The sequence below is a fragment of the Drosophila ficusphila genome, unplaced genomic scaffold, assembly GCF_018152265.1.
Source record: "Drosophila ficusphila isolate 14025-0441.05 unplaced genomic scaffold, ASM1815226v1 contig_197, whole genome shotgun sequence".
NCBI lineage: Eukaryota > Metazoa > Arthropoda > Insecta > Diptera > Drosophilidae > Drosophila > Drosophila ficusphila.
In genome coordinates, this window is record NW_025064091.1 from 3,904,421 (window position 1) to 3,926,257 (window position 21,837).

The 21,837-nt window shown below is 37.2% G+C and overlaps 3 protein-coding genes across 3 annotated transcripts in view; all 3 read left to right on the forward strand.

Annotated features, from left to right (window-relative positions):
• Nucleotides 1–6,735, forward strand: part of LOC108097505 (longitudinals lacking protein, isoforms J/P/Q/S/Z) — a 70,195-nt gene extending 63,460 nt beyond the window's left edge. The window contains 4 exon segments of the mRNA XM_017199818.2: nt 953–1,462; nt 1,464–1,758; nt 1,825–1,908; nt 3,134–6,735. Coding sequence (XP_017055307.2) covers nt 953–1,462; nt 1,464–1,758; nt 1,825–1,908; nt 3,134–3,285 — 1,041 coding nt within the window. The 3' untranslated portion in view covers nt 3,286–6,735.
• An 8,439-nt stretch (nt 6,736–15,174) lies between these two features.
• Nucleotides 15,175–16,376, forward strand: LOC122320904. The gene is made up of 2 exons (XM_043209545.1): nt 15,175–15,325; nt 15,761–16,376. Exons 1-2 carry the CDS (start codon nt 15,183–15,185, stop codon nt 16,374–16,376), a joined length of 759 nt encoding a protein of 252 aa, XP_043065480.1. The 5' UTR covers nt 15,175–15,182.
• A 110-nt stretch (nt 16,377–16,486) lies between these two features.
• Nucleotides 16,487–21,509, forward strand: LOC108097502 (zinc finger protein 316-like). Its single transcript, XM_017199813.2, has 3 exons — nt 16,487–17,322; nt 17,692–18,200; nt 18,383–21,509. Exons 1-3 carry the CDS (start codon nt 16,525–16,527, stop codon nt 18,654–18,656), a joined length of 1,581 nt encoding a protein of 526 aa, XP_017055302.2. The 5' UTR covers nt 16,487–16,524; the 3' UTR covers nt 18,657–21,509.
• Nucleotides 21,510–21,837: the final 328 nt, after the last annotated feature.

The following is a 21,837-nucleotide window of genomic DNA, read 5'->3' on the forward strand; positions in this document are numbered from 1 at the left end:
AATAAATACCAGAAACCTTGTTAAAGCAATTCTTGTAAAGCAATAAACATCAAAAGAAAAGAAAAAGAATGAAAAACAACTAATGAAATACACAACGAAAGTCAAATGCTGAAACCCCCTCTTGTTTTTTTTGGCATCCATGCAACGGTTTGAGACACGTTTGAAGCACTCGGCCGCGGTTTGGGCCTGGTCCATGGCCTTCGACCTGGTCCAGATCCACATCCGGCGGAGTGGGGAGAGGCGCAGAGCCGGAGGAGAGCAGTGCTGGGCCGGCAAATGGCCCCCAAATTTTCCATTTCTAAGTTTCCTCTTCTCTGATGACATTGATTCATTGATTCCGTTTTCAGTTCCTTGCCTTAATTTTCCGTACTACTTTTTTTTTTGTTCTCAACAATTGTAAAGTTTGTAATTTGTTTTTTTCCTAATTTTCCTTCTACCTCTCTCTCCCACTCTCATGTACAACTTAAATACTAGAGTTCCAACGCTGATTTATTTTACCGAAAACGAAGTAAAGGCGGAGTAAAAATAATCTGTGATTACCTTCTTTTCTAAAAACTGCATAATTTACGTTGTCTTAGTTTTGGAACATCCTATATATAACTCTCTCTCTCTCTTACTCTCTCTCTCTCTCACTCCAAGTAAACAAATAATTTTATGATTATTTTTTTGGTTACCGTTAGAACAAAAAATAAATAAATACTAGTTTTGCCAAAGACAAAGAAGACGAAGAAAAGCAAAAATTCAAGACCAGCAGAGAGGCGATGCTAAAAAGCTATAGAATTCAAATCGATTGCCAGCAAAAACTGAAACTGAAAAGCAAAAAAAAAAAAAAAAACGAAAACCTAGAAAAATACCAAAACCAAAACTAAAAAAAAAAATACCAAAAAAAAAAAACCGAAAGTAAAGCAAGTAAAGAAGTTGATGTTGGATTTTTGTTTGGTGTCTGTTCCAGGAAACGTCCGAATCGCCCCACCAACAACAACAGCCCCCACCACACGCTGTGGGCGTTGGGGCGGCCGCCGCTCTGCTGCACCACCAACAGCAGCAGCAGCAGCAGCAGCATCCCCCTCACAGCCCCCCGCCGCCGCCGATGCACATGTGCATCTACTGCCGCATGGCGTTCCCCAACCAATCGAAACTCACCCGCCACCTGTTGACGCACTCGCTGAAGACGCTCGAGTACCGCGAACCGGCCACAACGGCGCTATTTCACTCGCACCTGCTCGGCGATCTGAATCTGGCCGCCGCCGGCCTGCCATCGCCGTTCGCCTTTCAGATGAACGCCGCCGCAATGGCGGCCACTTCCGGCAGCGATACACAGGAGCAGGTGGCAGCGGTGGCCGCCGCCTTTGGCATCGAGATGGAGGCGGCCCTTTCGCTGGCCAGCGCCGGTTGCACCTTTCAAAGTTTGACGGCCAGTTGTCTGGAAGCGACGGCGGGCGGTGGAGGCGGAGGAGGCGGTGGCCAGGGGGGCGGTGGTGCGCTCGTCCACTTCCGCCGGAAATGGCGCTGGCCTGCTGCTCGGAAGCGGCGGAAGTGGCAGTGGCTCGGGGGCTGCGGCGGCAACGGGCGGCAGCGGCGGCTGTGGTGGTGGTGGAGCGGGCAGCGGTGGTGCTGGCAGCGGCACCGCCAGCGGTTCCCTATCCCCATCAACATCCGCCGCAGCAGCAGCAGCGGCGGCAGCGGCGGCCGCCGCACAATCGCAGTCAGCGTCGCTGCTGGGCGCCGCGTCCAGTGATCCGAATAGTGTTGTCATGTGTAAGTTCTGTGCTAAAAGTTTTCCCGATGTTACATCACTGATCACGCATTTGTCGGTACATACAGGTGATCGACCATTTAAATGTGAGTTTTGTGGCAAAGCGTTTAAGCTGCGCCACCACATGAAAGATCATTGTCGCGTGCACACCGGTAAGTCTATAGTTCTAAAGCGATCACTCGATCGATCACAATCCCCTGACCTGCATATATCATTGCCCACCCGATCATTGTCCCATTTTCTTTAAAGTGTTGCCAATATAAATCTTAGGGGTACATTCATAGAAAATGTTTAATTTTTTAGTGGCCTTTCTTTACTCAAAAAAGAGACTTATCCCTTCAATTAAATCCCAAAAAAGCACATAAAAATAAACTCGTTCTATTTTTACTAGGCGTATACGTAATATTTAATGTGCGACTAGCCGTATACGTGATATTTTGCCTAACGTTGCTCATACGCCTTGTGGCACAACTAAAATATTTCAAATTGTGTATCAGACGTAATTTTCAACTTTAAAGTTACAAAATAACTTCCCTTTCACAGACTGAAATAATTTCTATAACAAAAACACCTCCCGGCAATAACAACAATGTTTATTTTTTTACTCAAAAAAAAGTACAACTCCTTTAATGAAATTCAAAAGAAAAAACCCATCAAAATAAACTCGTAGATTTTTTAACTAGGTGTATACGTGATATTTTCTGTGCAACTAGTGGTATACGTTATATTTTCCTAACGTTGCTCATACGCCTTGTTGTACAACTTAAATATTTCAAATTGCGTATCATACGTAGTTTTCAACTTTAATTTTACAAAATAACTTCCCTTTCACAGACTGAAATAATTTATATAACAAAAGCACCCCCCAGCAATTCAATTATATCTAACCAACAAATGTTTATTTTTCTACTCAAAAAAAAGTACAATTCCTTTAATGAAATTCCAAAGAAAAAACCCATCAAAACAAACTCGTAGATTTTTTAAATAGGTGTATACGTGGTGTTTTCTGTGCAACTAGTCGTATACGTTATATTTTCCTAACGTTGCTCATACGCCTTGTTGTACAACTTAAATATTTCAAATGGCGTATCAGACGTATAGTTACAAAATGACTTTCATTTCATTCAATGGATTAATTTGTAAAATAAAACCTCCGAAATTCAATTATTTCAAACTATCAAATATTTTTCTTAAAACAAGCTATGTTGGTAATACTAGTTCTGTATTTTTTAAAATTCATTTAAATACCATTAGGCCCTGACATTCTCATCCCGCATCTCCATTTTCTGAACCAGTTACATATATTATCAATTTTATCTATATCGTGACGTATTTCCTTGATTTCCTTGCCCTCTTTTTGGGGAAATCGCATTGCAGGCGAACGGCCGTTCCGATGTACTATGTGCGGAAAAACTTTCTCGCGCTCCACGATACTCAAGGCGCACGAGAAAACGCATTTTCCCAAGTATGGGCGCAAGTTTTTCTCACCCAGCAGCCCGGTCGATACAAAGGATGAGTTGCCGCAATAGTGAAACGATTTTAGTTTGTTATTAAATTATTATTATTACTACTATTACTACTATAATAATAACAATAACAACAACAACAACAGCAACAATAATAATGCAAACTACTTGCAAAACACCAACAACAACAACATCAACAACATCAACCAATTCAATTACAACAACAATTGATGAGGAAAACGAGCGAACAAGAACTTTGACTTACTTAAGGAGGAAAAACAAGGAAGAGGAGGAGAGACCAATACAACACCAATACACAAACACAACATCAGCCCAAACACAAATACACACACCCACTTATATGTATATACCGTTGAAACCATGTATATACATATGTATATATTTTATTAATTATGTAAACGAGGATTCAGTTCTAAAAGTTCTGTGCGAAAAGAAACTCTAGCAAATAGGAAAGAGACAGCAACACACCAACACCTACACCAACACAACTAAACAAAAGAAAACAAAACACTCACAGACACAATAGAGCAGGCAGGCTATAACCGTACACAAAACATCTATATTAATATATACATTATACACATTATATAGCAGCATATTGTCGAATTGTTGAAGTTTATACCAAGAAGCGAACTTGTTTTTTTTTTTTTTTTTTTTGATGATGATACACAGGATAGAGTCCTTGGAGATAGATGTGAGGAAATACTGGGGAAGATATATCCCCGTTTTTTGGATGGCAGTAAGAGAGGGAGAATCGTTTTTTCTACCCAGGAAAACAGTTAAAGCGCAGCGTGAGAGTTGTAGCAGGAATCTAATAAAAATGATATATATAATATATATATATATATATGATATATATATTTTTCAAAAGTATATGTTAGAGAATGTAAGACATATAGGCAAGAAAGAAAAAGCGCAAAAAAATTGAAAAGAAATTTACAAAAATATTAAAAACATAAAAAATTGCTAACTATACATGATACAATTGATCTAATTGAATACGATTTAGTAATGCTAGCGATAGCGATTAACGATAACGATAACGATAAACATAAACGTAATGAAAAGAACAGTGAACACACGTGATGTAACTTTTTAAGTAGCAGCCGAAGCCGAAGGATCCGAGAACCTAGAATGTTGACGATAATAATAAAGCGTTAAAGTAGCTTAAAGTAAACATAATCCCTGTCCCCGATCGAAAAGATAGAGAACCCCAACACCCGCAGGACTAGAAACGGTCGAAATCAGTAGAAGCAAAGTGAACTGGTGAACAGAAATCCAACACCAATTCAAAACTAAACCAAGTAAAAGCAAAGTAACTGGGGACACTGAAAACAACACAACACAAAATCCACACAACAATTCAACAGTTCACCAACTCATCAAGTGTAGCATTCTTTTGTGCGTCTTTGGTTTTTAGTTTTGAGCAAGAGAACGCAGTCGAACATACATATCCCCCAAAACACCAATACACAAGAGAAAAACCACAGGCTGATCGGCTACAGATCGAATCGCTATATAGAGGACTATTTTCGATAGTGAGTTAGTGCAACTTAGTCCCCCGATCCCCTCGCTCACACACGCGTATATTATACACTCACAGAACTTATTATACAGTAACATATACATATATCTATATACAATATTTATATATCTATATAAACCAGATGCAGAAACCGAAACAGAGACATTTTTGGAATTCAGATAAAATTTGATAAATCGAAAATGCAAATGCAAATGCAAATGAAAATGAAAATGAAAAGCAGCAGCAGCAGAATTACATAGAATATCTGTGATCTTAACGATATTTATATAAATCTTATACATAAACCAAAAATATATATATGTATATGAGTAGTAGAGGGAAAAAAACACACACTAGGAATACCAACTAAGGGTAGCTGTAGCGAAGAAAAAAAACAGAACATTTGGCTTGAAGATCACCCGAAATTCTTGACGCAAACTCACATGTTTTCCCCCACTTCTTTTTGGTATACCATTAACATTACCAACACCCTACCAAGTTTACTTTGCTTTGAAAGAGACCACACCCCCTTTGGCTTTACGATTATGAAATGTGCTAGTAACTAAAGCAGACAAAGGGAGAGCTTAGATATATCCAAGCGTTAAATAAGTAATCATAGATTTTTTGTTCTCTTCTTTGGCTGATGGAATTTGAAGCTCCTCAGACCCTCGGATCCCTATTTCCACCCACTCAAGTGATTAGCCCGGCAACAACAGCAAACGAAACAACAAGAAATGCAAATCGATCTCAAAATTATAAACAAATGAAAACAAAAATTATCTATAAAAACCAAGGAAGTTTTGTGACAAAACTTTTGTGGCTGAGGCTAAGCGTGAAAATCGAGGGAAAACCATTATCTCGTTTCTGCGGTTGGCGCAAAGATTTTTTTTTTCGATTTTTGGCAACGGATTGGGAACAGTAAGCTGCAAAAAAAAACCAAAACAAAAACAAAACTAAATATTAAGAAAAAGAGGCAACAACAAAACGCACATTAAGCACGCTAGACAAAATTCAAAATTCTAAATTTTAAACCAAAAATATAAAAAACCTTTTGGCAAGAAACGAAAAACGAAAACAAACACAAAACTTTTGGATTAAACAATTTGGCTGTGATAGCATTACAAGAATAGTGAATAATTAATGAATAACAAAATATTTAACCAAAAAAACCAAAAAGGAAAAGAGGGGGGAGGAAATTATTTGCTTTGCATTTTGAAAAAGCGAGGAAAAGCGTTGCCATTTTTTCACCTTTGTTGTTGGCTTACTTTTCTCATGCAGTATTAGAGGATTTTTAGGGGAGTAGAAGCAACAGGCATCAATTCAATAATTGTGATGTTAAAACAAAAGCTAACGGATATCTGCATAAATAATTATCCAACATAATCAAGCGTAAACGAAACAAAATTTAACCTTTAGGAACAAATGAAGAAAAAGAAAGCAAAACAAAATTGTGATTTTCGGCCTTTTAGAAACAAAATTATAAACAATTAATAACGATAAACGTAATGAGTAAATAAATATAAAAAAACCAAAAGCTTTCTCGATGATTTTAATTGCATTTCAATAGGGGAAATTAGAAACCAAAACGGGAAACAATTGATTTTATTTTCGGCAAAGCCAGACAAAAAAAATTTTGCACAGCCGCCGCAGAAAAAAAAACAGGGAAAATCGAGAGAAGAAAACCAAAACATTCCAAGGAAATAAAAGTAGACAAATGGTGGAAAAGGATGGTCGAGGGTTGGGGGCTTCAATTTGAAAGGAAATATTTTTTTTTTTTTGCTATTTTTTTAATTAAATAAATGCACTGAAAACAACCCCCACACACACTCTCACATACATACACACAATGTTTCATGCTCTGTGTCTCTTATAAATTTTTTTTATATAAACACCCACATAAATATATATGAACATATATATATTTAGTTCTAAATGTTTAAGCGAAATGTTATTATTATTATACCAACTTATATGAAATTTATTTAGCTTTAGCAACAACAAAACAAAACCAATTTAACTAAAAAAAAACGTGGCAACACTTGATATATTTTTTGTTTACTTCCTTGATAAGTTTGAACTCCTTTCTGTTCCGTAATGTATTACCCACACTCATATTATTTTGTTAAACGATTTTCAGCCAGAACACAATGAATTTGTAAGCTATATGAGAAAAGGAAATCAGACAAGCTACCACAAAAATAAAACACACTTAACACTAATGTAAAGATTACAATTAAATTCAAAATCAATAATACCCTTTGCTCTGCAAGGGTATAACAAGTGAAAATAAACAGCGACAACAGTTCAAGTGGAAAAACAAACGAAATGAAAATAAAAAAAAAATCTACAACTTTTGGCCTTTTTTTCTATGTTCAACTTTCATTTGCCCATTTTTATATTCATCCAAACTTTTCACATATCATTGAAAAATTCATTGTGTCAGCATTTCCATTTGCCCTCATTTATATGGTTTACTATTTATTAAGTTTAGAATTTAAGAATTGATTTTGCTTAGCGCTTAAGTTGTGATCAAAAGTTCCTTAGTTTGGTTCCCCCATAAACGTTAATTTGTGTTTCAATTATTGTCTTATTTTTAATATTTCAACAAGCCATCAAACAGCAGCAACAAGAATTAAAATTTCTAACAAGTTCCTTGACAACAGCAAAACAAAATAATTTATAAACATATAGCGAAATATACAAAATTGCCAATTGACCCAATCACACAAATGAAAAAATGACACACAGTTTGATTTTAGCTTAATTTCTTTTTTGTTCCCCTTTTCTGTTCGTTTTCTTTAAGGTTTTTACTTTCCAAATGTTGCCAGTTTTTTTTTTTTTTTTTGATTGTAAAAAAAGAGAGAAAAAGAACTTTTGGATCAAGTTAATGCTAACACAAATTTTTAGTGGAAATTTTACGAGTAAAAACTTTTAGGCCTGAATAGAAACGAGAGACTCAAAATTGATTTAGCTTTTTTTAGTTTATAAAAGATTTAGTTTTGGAAAACCTTGAAAATCGAAAGGATATGTATAAATTAAATATATAAATTTAAAGGCACCTAAGGCACTCACATAGAAGCAGCATATATATTCAGATATTCAGCTTCGGTTTTACGATTTCTGCTTTGGGTTCTTCCTTGAGTTCACAGCACAGGTCAAACCTTAAAATAATTAATTAATGGAAAAAGAAAAATATCATTAGGCGTAACTGCAAAAATGCATTTTAAAGGAAACAGGAATTTAAAATTATATATACAAGGACAAGAAACACAACAGCAACAAGAAGTAATACAAAATTATATATGTATACAAAATATTTGGAGAAGCGAACGTAAGGATATTTATATATGAACCTATATAAATAGCGACAAGCACACTGACACTCACACACATATACACACACACATACATGCAGACCCATACCACTTACCACATCCCCGATCGCCTAGGATATATATGCCTAAATCGAAGCTTCAACTTGTACAGCAATAGCCGTTGAAAAGAAAATTAAAAAGGTATCGAGAGGAAATAATGTTAATTAACAATTACGCTAGAATTGCATACAAGTCGAATTTATATAAATCTATATACATACAATGCATACTAGCAACATTAACATACTCAACTTACTGTAATACAAACGTTTTTAGTTCGTTTTAAAACGATTCCAAGCGAAATTCGATCGACAAACTTAAACCTAGAGAGGAGCTTTGGCACACAAAAAAAAAAATACATGAAAAAGGAATCAATAAAAGAATCAAACAAAATCAACCAAAACAGTAACTCAAAATTACCTAACGAAATTCCCAAAACCAAATTCCAACTCATATAATAAAGACAAAATGACAAAATTACAAGTTTCGGCAAGAGAACCTTTTGAAAAGTTCGTTTCGGTTTTCATTTTTGGCATAGACGTTTTTTGTGCAATCATCTTTTCGTTTTCAATTTTCATTTTCAATTTGTTCTAGCAGAAAAAGTGCTCAGGGTAAACACAGATTCTTCCAATACAATATAACTAATGAATGAACAGCAAAACAGAACAGAAACAAGCAACAAACAATATTTATATATGCATATATCGCTCGGTATATATATCTAGATATATATTATATACAACCAAATATATACAACAACTGCAACAACAGCAAACAACAATAGTACCAATATTTAAACACAAATCTAATTTACAAAAAAGTGTTGAAAAAGTTGATATAGAAATATGGAAAACCGACAACATAATGGCTGCGGAGGAAATGCTTTACAAATGCATTACGTACATACATAGAAAATGTTTACAATCGACTTATATTTTTAAATTGAAACATATTTTTTTAATCAACTCTAATCAACAAGGACAAACAACAAGCAACTATAATGACGAATGAATTAAAAGCTAAACCGTAATGGATGATTTTTTACACAATAGTAAACAATAGATTAAATCTAAACGAGAAGCGAGCCGCTTTGATTTTTTACTTGAATCTATTTTTTTTGTTACCACAAGATAGTTAAAGTGTGGGTTTCCTTTGAACAATAAGCGGATCCTCGCTTAAAAACCACCTGCCCCTGCTCCAAACCACAACAAATGCCTTTTTTAAATACCTAATTGATGAAAAGTTGCGCTACAAAGTATGCCACAATTTCTGAACTCAAGGGCCAGAACTAGTTCCGAATAAAATACGCATTTACCAATAGAACTCTCTCTCTCTCTCAAGTGACAATAAACCAAGGCAAACCGTGAACTGATGAAAATAGGAGTGCAGTTGGAAAACTAACTCCGAAAACCGAACCAATTCGCACCACAATACAATCAGCAAACTGGAAAATAGAAATCTATTACCAGTTTGTTAGCAACAAACGATTACCACACAGTGTAAATAAATAGATCTGAAAAATGAAACAAGTTAAGGCGAACTACTTCCGGCCCCCGGAATTGCGGCATATATAATCGTTAAACGACTTATGATTGATTGATTGATTAATTGATTGAGCCACACACATACCTACACACAAGTACCCTGTTGACGAATTGCCTTCTTCATTGATTTACATAATCACCTACAATACAAATAACTTAAGTACCCACAGTGAAATGATCGATAGACCGATAAATAGAAACAATTATTAAATGATCGACAGACAGGCGATAACAATTGATATTTACACCCAGCTCATAGATGATGTTTTCCACGTTTTTACAGTGTTACAAATAAAACCCAAAACAAAGAAAAACCAAAAAAAAAAAAAAATAAAGAAAAGCATTAAGGAATACAAAGTAAATGAGAAGAACTTGAGTTGTAGTAAAAGTATATAAAGATTGTTTGTTCGTAGTATTCGTAGTATATTTTTTGTATACCGCATGTGTTTCTGTTTGACAAATCCTTACTTTGAATATGCCTTTTTCTGTTCGTTAAGCGAAACTTGTAAGCGCAGCAAGCGAGACAGTGAAACGCAATAAACTAAACATAATGATAACTAGCAATTGGTTTCATCGGCGTATTAAATCAACCACAATAACGACAACAACAAGAACATCAAAACACCAACAACCCCAATATGAATGACAACCATAAAGACCTAACTAATTAAATGAGACCCCATAACCAAAGTAAAAACTAAATATGTTTGAGTGCCAAGCTAATAATTCGAGGACATACTGTACATAGATAAAAAAAAAACGAACAAAAAACAAACACGAATAAGTTTTAAAAATACATCTGTGCGAATCAGGAAAACTTGTTTCAAGTTCTTGAGAAAATATTTGTAAAAAAAAAAATTTTAAAAACAATTTTAAATGTTTCCTTCCAAAGAAAATAATATTTTCGTCACCATTTCTATAAACTGTTTCAAAATTCTAAGTATTAAAAAATACAGTTTTTTAAATAAAAATCGAAACTAGTTTCCTGATTCTGAAAACACACAAAAAATATTCTTTCACACAGAACCTAAACATCGGTCAATTGGAAATATGGTTTTTTACTTGAAGCATGCTGAAAACTGTACATAAAATACGTTTATAAACACAGCAGAAGGAGGCAGCACTTTTAACCAAGTCTTAAGAGAAGGCTAAGAAGAAGACAAACATAGAACCAATTTTGAGGAATATCAGCGCGGAAAATCCCCCTCCCCCCCAAAGAAAAACCTTTCCAAAATGTACATTTCCACACAAAAAAACGACGTACACACTTTTTGATACGCTAAAGTCAAGTTAATGAATATGATATCTACACACTTATATATAAAGTAAACAAATAGCAGGACATTGGAAACCTAAAAGAAAGCTTCAAAAGTTGTAAACAATTTTTTTCGGTATAAGCTCAACACACACACACACACACACACAGAATGAGGAACTCACACATATATAGAACGTGAAGAAGCGGAAAATTTAGGCTGAACCAGCGAGGAAAATTGTTAGTACTAGCTTGTGGGACTTAATTTATATATATGTCGAGATGAGAAAAAGCTGAACATTTTTTTGGAGATGAGCGAGAAAGAAAGACACAAGATAAAACAAAAAGAAAACGGCAGAAAGGTAAAGAGGAATGAGAGAAAAAACAACACTGTAGTGCCTACTCCCCTTTAAAACAAAACAAAAAACAGAATAAAAATAAAATAAAAATCGAAAACCAAAAAAAAAATATATATATACAATACATATATACAATATACATACTAAAGTAATATTTTATAAAAACGCGCAGAGCAAAAACCTAAAAAAAAACAAAACAAAACAAAACAAAAAAAAAACAAGGAAGTCAAAAATGGAAATTGCAGTTTTTTTGATAGTTATTTTTTTAGCGAGCAATGGGAGGCATTGAGATCTATATATACATATATATAACTAAATATACATACACACCTATACATTAGTATATCTTACACACAGACAAACACACCTACATTTATACAAAAAGTACTTACGGCATGTAAAAAGAAATTAGTTTCTAACAAAAGACGGAAAATGAAAAAGGAAAATGGAAAATGGAAAAAACTATTAGAAAACTGCAAAGCAAATTTGCGAATTTTAGGCAGTTAGCTATATTACACTCGCCCACACACTCAACCAAATCGAAAAACAAAGTAGAAACAACAACAATGTAGTTTTGCATATCCCCAAATGAAAGAGAAAATGTTTGGAACGATGAAAAATGGAAAGGAAAGCCACACAAAAACACAGACACACAAGAAACCAATTTATCAAAATATTAAACTAGTTTTTAGTAATGAAAGAGAATAATACTATTTTCACAGAAGAAAAAACGCCGCGAACAATGTAAACATATTTAATAAACTTAAAAAAAAAAAACCCAAAAAGGAAAAGCATATTTTCGACATAAGCGAAACGAAAGAAATACATTTTTAACCTTCCTCGATCATTTTTCAAGAATATGAAAATACAGAATAGTTGTTTTTGTTTCAATTGACCTGAATTGAGAATTCAAGCCAAGCATACAAAATAATTATATGAAATATAATACAAAATAGCAGCACAGAACGAAGGAGAGCAGTTGAAAAATGGGTAGCAAAATAATAGTTTTAGTAAACGACGGTTGAGAAAATTTTTGTAAGTTCCCTATTGAGGCTCATTCATAAATAATTTTACAAATATGTTTTTAAACTTATTATTTGTTTGTTTGTAGACTTTTTTAAATATTTTCTCTTAAGTTATCGAACCTAAATCAATAAACGCCTGGGAAAACAGCTCGATTTCAAGGCATTCCATGGGGATTTTCACCCGAATTAAAAATCTGGGATTAGGGGGCTGTTTTCCCCAAGGCGAAGGAACTGCCTAACAAGAGGGTTAATAAACAGAGTAAGGCGGTTTAAAACCACACAGATGAATATGAAACTCACAGCAAACCGAAATCTGATGAAAAGTTAAAACAATAAACAATAACCGAATTAAGAGGATGAACAAATAGCTGCAATACGTTATGATTACGTCAATATGTTCCTACAATATAGACATACAAGATACATAAATAATTTATATAAATATATATTCTTAACTAACTGTAAACACACCACACAGAAAAGCAACAAAAAAAGAAGAGAATGCGATGAAAGAATTATACAATAATTAATTTAAGGCCAAGGCCGAACAAATTCACTAAGAGCAGCAGCGACTACTAACTAAAACTAAATCTTAGCAATCACCCGCTTAAGTTTTATTAATCATTTTTCATTAACCTTATCCTAAGTTAAGACATTTCCCATTATTTATTGAGCGAGCTTAAACTTAAAATGACTCTAAAATAATGCAAATTATATATACACATATATAGAACTATAAACTGCAATTTAAGTTCCAATCGATACAATTTAGTTTTCATTTATTTTTTTTTTTATAATTCGAAATAAGATTTTGATATTTTGTGGCTAATAAAAGACAAATGAAAGAAATCAACAAAAGCGAAATAAAAAATATATAAAAACCATTTCACTCTCATGTACATTCCTTATCGTTTTACACACACACACACACACACAGTCAGCACCCATACCAACACATCCGAGCTGAAACTATATAGTTCTATATAGTACTTTGTACTCTATATGCAAGAGAGCTTGATGGGAACTCAACAGATATATATGGATAATACCCAAACAAAAAGAAATACCAAAAGACATTACGAAAGTAAAAACGGAAGGTTAAAAATATACGCTAACTATATATTTTTTTCGTAGTCGAAATGGGAACTATAAAAAACAAAAGCACTGAGCAAGAATAATTACTTACAAGAAATCTCCACTCAACTTTCGACTCGACTCATTTTTCGAGTTGACCCAATGCTGAATAATAACTAAAGAACTCGAAAACTTAAAAACTTAAAAAAAGCAGCTTATCAGGCACCAAGAAAAAAGTAAGCAAGAAAAAAAATAAGAAATAGAAGCAATCAAGAAAATATTTTAGAGCGAAGGGAAATTCAATTACTTACACGCAGTCAAACCAAAAAACATATTTTAGGCAAACCAAAAAGAAAAACAAAAAATCCCCACACTCACACCCAAAACAACAAATTTTTATGAAAATTATTACAAACATAAAATGAAGAAGTAAAAAAACAAGAAAAATATTTAAGCAAAGCAAGGCATATCATAGTTTATAACAAAAAACCAAAACACAAACAAATATGAAGAATGCTAAAAAGTCAGGCGAAGGAGATTCTCCAAGGCAGATTTGATTTCTATCCGAAACCCCGAACCCCAAAAAAAAGGTCCCAAGAAACCCAAGTAATTACAAAAAAGAAAGGCTAACGAGAGGGAATCAAGACAGCAAGCTAAAACTAGAAGAACAAAAAACAGAACAGAATGAAAAAAACAAAAGATGATTGATATAAATAAATGCAGAACAAGAAAACCTATAGGATCAGCAGAAGGATCGGTCATATATAGCTAGCTATATAGTCTATAGTCTATGCCTAACAACATTTCTAGTAGTCGAGCGAAAGAAAAGATATAAAGTAAAAGGAACTTAAGAACTTGTTCACACACGCGACACTCACACACTCTTATACACAAATACAAGCAGAGTAAAGAATGAAAACAGTGAAAGAAGAAAGCAGCTGGACAAGCTAAAAAATGGAAAACAGACAAAAGAGAGATGAAGAAAATGAAATAAAATTCTATATAAATAAAAATATTGAAAAACATTTCTCCCATCTCGAGTTTTTATTAAAGAACGTGGCGCAGCCATGGAAACATTTTATATTGTCATTATATTTCAGGATCAGGGTTGTATAAATCCATTTAACAAAAAATTGTTTATACCCAGTTGGATCAAAACAACTATTTATATTGTTTTAGTTTTTATTTGAAAATGAATAATTTTCATAAATATAAAACAAATAATTTTGGTGTCCAAAAAATTCTGAATTTATTTTATTATTTCATACTTTTCGGACAAGAAAATTTACCTTAAAGCTAAGTAATCTTTCGTTCCCAAATTTACTCATGACCGATAATAAATAGCAGTCACGTAAGTATCTTTAACCATTACTCCTGCAGCTTCTTCCACTTTTCTCTGTCGACTTTTCATTTTGACTTTTCCGTATTTTCATTTGCCTATCCGCCAGATAGTTTGTCCATATCTAGATGTCTTTTTGTGTGAGCTTTTGAGTGTTTGCTTGCCTTGTATTCAGTTGCCTTGCATGAGTTGGAAATGTAGCCCCGATTCCCGTCAGGATAGAGATTTCGATCCCCACGACTGGGGGATCAGCCCCCCCCCACTTCAGTTTAGAACTAAGGAATATTTATTTGAGCCCCGCGACCTCTGACCTCTGACCCAGAAAAAAAGCAGAACAGAAAGAGGCACCGCACACCCATTTTACCGCCCGATTGTACCGCCAAAACCCCACTGAATAGCCCTGTTTTTTGGATCCCACAGCTGCTGCGGAACTTCAGCTCCCCGATGAGCGCGATGGCCACCAGTCGCTGCCCCACACCCTTCGCCTTCCCCTTCTCGCCCCTCGGACTGAGCCTCTTCGACATCGATCCGTCCAGAATTCTCAGCCTGCTCCACCACCAGACCTGGCTGGCAGAAGAGGCCCTCAGGTGAGTTATATCTTAATGCAATGTAATAAAGGTAAAAAAAACTACACAAGATACCCTTAAAACCTAAAAATGAAATGAATGAATGAATGAAATTTTATCATAATTTTTCGACATTTTTAACCTTCAAGTGGCTGGCACCGAAATCTATTTTCTCTCAGTTTACTTATATATCTCGAAAATAAAAATTCCAATGCCAAAAAGGGCTAAGATTTAAAAATTTTAACAAGCTGTAAACCTTTTACAAAAATCTTATAAAGTATCATACCTTAACTTTTTGATATACATAAAGCTTATAATTAGGTAAACCTCTATAACTTACTTTAACTAATTTCTTAAATTAAATATTAAAACATTATTTCTATTTTCCTATTCACTGAAACTTACTACAAATATTATAAGCCGTAGAACCAACACTAATCATTGCGTTCCCCGCAGGACACGCGGTCTTTTGGCGGCGCCGAAGGACTTCCCGCAGCGATTCACGACCCTCAGCGATCTGCTGACCAAGGACTACCAGCCAGGCCAGCCGACGGCCACGGCGACGGCAACGGCGACCACCGCCTCCTCCTCCGCTTCGGCCTCCTCCACGTCGGCGGGTCAAGTGGGCGGCGGTCGGTCGGGCGGGGCACACACACACACGCACACGCACACGCACACTCAACAACCACAACAACCTCAGGCGGGCGGTGCAAGCTTCAACCTGCGCTACCCCACACCCACCGCTTTCTACCAACAACAACAACAACAACAGCCGCAGCAGCCGGCGGGAAAGGGTCCCAAGTCCTCTCCTTCGCCCCAGCAAATGGCCACCAGTTCGACGACAACGACGACGGCGCTGTCCAACGATTCCGGCGAGGACAGCTGCAAACGGAGCTCGGCGGACAGCGATGAGGTGACCATTCTGGAGCTGCCCAGCGAGCGGAGTGCCCAGCTGTACAAGGAGTCCCTGGAGCAGCTCCTCCAGCGCCAGCGTCGCACTCCCCATCCTGGCGGGCTCGGTAACTGGTTCGGGTTCGGGATCGGGATCCGGATCGGTTTCGGGTTCGAGTAGCGTCATTGTGGACGCCGCCGGATTGAGGCAGTACACCCAGTTGCTTTTGGCTGGCGCAGCGGGAAGTGCCAGTTCGGATTTGAAGGAGAAGAGCTCCTCTTCCTCGACTTCCTCCACGCCACCGCTGCTCAGTCAGCAGCTCAGCCAGATGCTGAAGAGTCCCTCGGACACGTGCTCCTCCCTGTTCAGTTCCTCGGGCGGAGGAGGAACTGGGGGCTCCGGAACGGGAATCCCCGGCGAGGCCATCGAAGAGGAGACCCGCTGCGTGGTGTGCAATGCCCACTTTCCGAATGTCTGGCTGCTGGAGCAGCACGCTGCTCTCCAGCATCCCCATGTGGGTCCCGGCGAGGAGAAGCCCTTCATCTGCGAGCAGTGCGGCCAGTCGTATCGCTATCGGAGTGCATATGCCAAGCACAAGGAGCAGAACCATCGGGCCAGACTCCCAGCCGACAAGCTCTTCACCTGCGACGTGTGCGGCATGCAGTTTCGCTACCTGAAGAGCTTCAAGAAGCACCGCTTGAACCACGCCTTGGAGCGCCTTCACGGCAAGAAGAGTGTGGGCGTCGGAGTGGGCGTGGTCGGTCGTCTGGGATCGGCCTCCTCCTCGTCGCTCGCCGTTGCGGTGGCAGCTCCCGCCTCGCTTTCTGCTTCCGGATCGGGATCGGTTACGTCGGTGGATCAGGATGTGGTCACCAGTTCGCAGGAGCCCATGCTGGCCGACGAGGGCGAGGATCTGCGGGTGAACGTGAAGCGGGAGGGCGCCGCCGACGAGCAGACGCCCGAGTCCCGGTCAAACGATTGCGAGGAGCACGAACAGGACAACACCGTCGATTCGGCGGGCATCACGATGCTCTACCAGGACAACAACTCCTCGGCCTCGGCCTCCACCAGCGCCACCGAGCCGAACATCAGCAGCTCCGACGGCATTCATAGTACAAACAAGCGGGTGAGTGGGGAATCAGAAAGGTTCCTGAAGGATCAATCGAATGGGTGAAAAACTACTACTACATTGTTAAATGAATTATTTATTAAATTAACTATTGTGAGAAGTTATGCAAAATTATTCGAAGAATTTTAAGGGGATTTTAATTTAAACAATTTGTACGTAGTTCAGTTTAGTTTTATATAACTTTTGAAAGAAAGGTTCATGATTTACCAATATCGCAAACTTAATTTAATAAATGCATTTAAATGGCAATTTGTTTTTAACAGACAACTGAATAAATTATTAAGAAACCTTTATGTTATACAATTACTTTTTAGAAACAAATCGACATTTAAATTTGGTATCTAAAACTTCCTATTCCTTTTACAGTCGCGCCTGCACCACTTGGAAACGGATCCCTCCTACCAACACCACCAGCACCACCATCATCACCACCACCAGGCGCAGCACCACCACAATCCGCATTCGCAGTCACAGCTGCCGAGCCATTTGGGCCACGTTTCACTGCCACTGGTTGCCACCTCGGCCGCCGGCTCCTCATCCTCGGCGGCTGCCGCTGCTGCTGTGGCCGCTGCCACCGCCGCTGCTGCTGCGCAGGCGCAGGCGAACTCCGGCGGAAGCGGAGGTGGCGCCACCGGAAGCGGTGCGGCCGGAAGCGGAAGCGCTGGTGCAGCTGCAGGCGGCTCTGCCTCGGGCGGCGCAAGTGGAGGCAGCGGCGGCGGCGGCGGGGGTGGAGGTATCAGCTCGCTCAGTTCGCTGACGTCGCTGATCAACGCCGAGCGCATTCCGAACGAACAGTTCCTGGGACTCAATCCGCAGGAGGCCTCCATACTCAACTTCTTGCGCGTCGATGCCGCCGAGCGACAGCGGGATAAGCGGTGAGTGCTCTTAGTCAATTAAGTGCCAACAGTGCGTATGAGTAATTATATTATTATATATTATATTGTTATATTATTATAATATTATATTATAATATTATTATTATATATTATATTATTATAGTATTATACTAAAATTAAATCGAATTCCTTTACTAATGGGCTGATTGTTGCGATTCCAGGCCTGCCACCTCGCGGTTCGCTTGCCCCTTTTGCGGCAAGTGCGTGCGGTCGAAGGAGAACCTGAAGCTGCACGTGCGCAAGCACACCGGCGAGCGGCCGTTCGTGTGCCTCTTCTGCGGCCGAGCGTTCGGGGGCAAGTCCGACCTGACGCGCCACCTGAGGATCCACACCGGCGAGCGGCCGTACCACTGCGAGTCCTGCGGCAAGTGCTTCGCGCGGGCGGACTACCTATCGAAGCACCTGACCACCCACATCCACAATGCGCCGCGCTGAGATGAGGCGCGTAGGAGGCGGCTCCTACGCAGATAAGGAACCAGCTCCAGGATCAGCCACGCCCACACGCCTCCAAATACAACCGCAACCACACACACATACACTAAATACAGGATATAACGAGGAAACCTATGTATAAATCCTATTATTATTACCAAAAGCTCTACGATTAGATCGATGTAAACATTTTTTCGCAAGAGTTTTTTTTTTTTTTTTTTTTTGGTGCAAGCTAGAGAAAAACAAAATTACGGGCAACTAATTAGCACGGGTATTAAAGTGTTTAAGATTCTGAATATACACCTATCTCTCTAAATATATTAAAAGTATGTGTGAGTAAGGATTACAATTATAATTACGGATTATAATTATCGTAGCACAAGATTACGTTTTTCTACAACTATGATTAAGTGCCGGATGGGAACGAAATGCGATTTGGTTCTGTGAGACAACTAATTTCTAACACACAAATTAACGAAACAGCCACAAACAAATAGCAACAAACATTGCAATAGCGATAACCAAAATAGTCTGTATTTTCTACCGAAACAAACGAGGGACATGTGTAACACATTGTACCGCAGATCTGCCGTTGATATACACAATAGATAAAATATATTTAATTTTACACCGATCTATAGAAGCTAAACTAGCAACAATTTGTACAAACAAAAAAGCAAGCGAGGGGAAACTAACTTTGCAAGTATCAATGCAATAACTGAGCAAACTCTGTTACCTACCACAGAAAACAATAATCTAATTGGGATTTTAGTTATTTGCAGTGCAGAAACTGTACTAAAAACTAAGCCAACCAACCAACCACTAAATGTAAAACGATGTTTCAACGATGCAAGCATTATTTATTCTTCGGTTGACCGATCTACATACATACATATATGTTCAGGCGGGAGTCGAAGTTGGTTCATAGGATTATTGTAAAGCTAGGAGATACTAATGGGATCTACCACCGTCAATAGTTTAATTTATATACAAAGCAAAGCAAAGCAAGGCAAATCAAAACTAAAAACAAACAAACATAGCAACAATTAACAATTACCAATAGCAATTACAATTAAAACTGCAACTACAACAACACAAAACTAACTGTGATCACAACAAGAAAACAACATTGAAGTTTTAACTAACCTACAAACAAGCTGAACAGGCAAGAATAGTTTATAGCGATGGCAACCATGGCAAGCAATAGATAAATAGGACGGTGCTGGCAACTCTGGCGCCGTCCGTCCGCTGGAAACGAAATGTGCAATTAAACAATAAAAACAATAAAATAGGGAAAACCCATAGGTCGAATCAAGATTTCTCAACAGACATTTGCTTCATTTCAACTTAGTTCAACACACACAGACGAAAGAAGTAAAGCTAAAAAATGCAACACAAAACAACCCTAAACCAAGAACATCGAATTAAAGTGTAAATGAAAATCCAAAAAACTGAAAAACCCAAAAGCTGTAATGCGTAGAACGGAGATGATCCGTTTCTTTTTTGTATTAACTAAATGTCTAAAGCACTAAGGAAAATATTTGCCGTACCAAAAAGTGGAAAGAATGAAAAACAAAAAAATGAGAACAAATCAAAGTAAAGTGGTAGAAGTAAAGTAAATGAAAACTTTCACTGTGCCAAAAAGTTTCAAGTACCTCATAATTTAACTAAATATTAAAGAGAAGCAACTAACCACACCGAAAACAACCCACACAATCCACAAGCAGTCCACACACGATCCACAAACACCCCACAAATATATCCCGTAACGAATTGAGTCTAGACAGAAAATGTCAAAGCGTATAATTACATAGAAGCTGAAAGCGAAGAGTTAACTAATCCTAATTTACCAACCGGAGAGGGCTAGAAAATAGTTAGATAGATAGGGCTAGAGATAGAGATAGAGACAGGGACAGGGATAGCAACAGAGAGAACGAGAGAGCGATGGCGATAGCGATAGAGATAGAGAGAGAGGGAGTCAGCGCATGGGGGAGATCTACCATCCACCGGGGATCCACACACGCTGGGATCCCCAACTTTCGATTATTTTTTTTGTAATTTATTTATTCTCCAGCAACACAGTTCTGCCTAAATTCTCTCTCCAAACTTAAGTGTTCAATTGTAGCTAATATATATTTGCCTTGGAATATATATGTTATGTGATAGTTTAACAAATTTACTGCACCGTTTTGAATTATGCGTTTTTAAGCCAACATATTTTGCCTAACTATACTATGTTAGTTGTAAAGAAAAGACAACAAAACAATTATTTTCTCGATACGTAAGTTTTTCATTTTCAATTGTGTCAGTATGTGAACCGTCAAAGATCAGGGCCGCTAGCAAATGTTATAGATTTAGTTCATTATTATTATTATTATTATTATTAATTTGATGTGAATATTTGAGTGGAACTTTTTCTATATTTACCTTCTTTCGGTTCTCGATTTTTTTTAATTCTATTTATTTTCTAACACTGCTACTGCAACAACAAACAAAAATCAACACTGCCTTTTGTAAAACAAACAACCATCAAATCTAAAGCGAAATTTGTAATCTTACTATTTTAAGTTATTCTTTTTTTAACCATACCCATTAATTTTTTATGTCAACATCACAAATTCCGAAATCTTCTTTAAGAAATTCTAAATAATTTCTATTTTTGTTTTCCCAAGCTCTAAATTAAGCTTTTAAGCACAACAACAACAAGCTGTGAGCTGTGTATGTGAAATAATTATTTTTACGATTATTATAACAGTTATGACACTCTTAATTATTATCAATTTTTTTGGAAACACTTATTATTTTGGAATTATTATTTGATAGTATTTATTAATAAAGTTTTTTGCAATGAACACACTTCTTTGTTTAACCATCTCGGGCATATCCGTCGATCTGAAACCATCCGTCGATTTTCACACCTTGGTTAACACATTACTTCTTATGTTCATAGTTGAAAATGCGCCTTAAAAGAATTTTAGGAATCTAAGGTAAGAAAAGTGGAGGGTCAAAACAAAATGTGTCGTAAACACTCCATTTCGGTAAGATACAAAAAGTTTAAAGTGTAATTAAGGAACCCCAAATTGAAAGCAATATTAACAAAATTAAAAAAAAAAAACAAAAACCTAAAGTAAAGTAATTTTTTCTTAGGTGTGTGTGCAAGTAAGTGTTGATAATTACACAACAA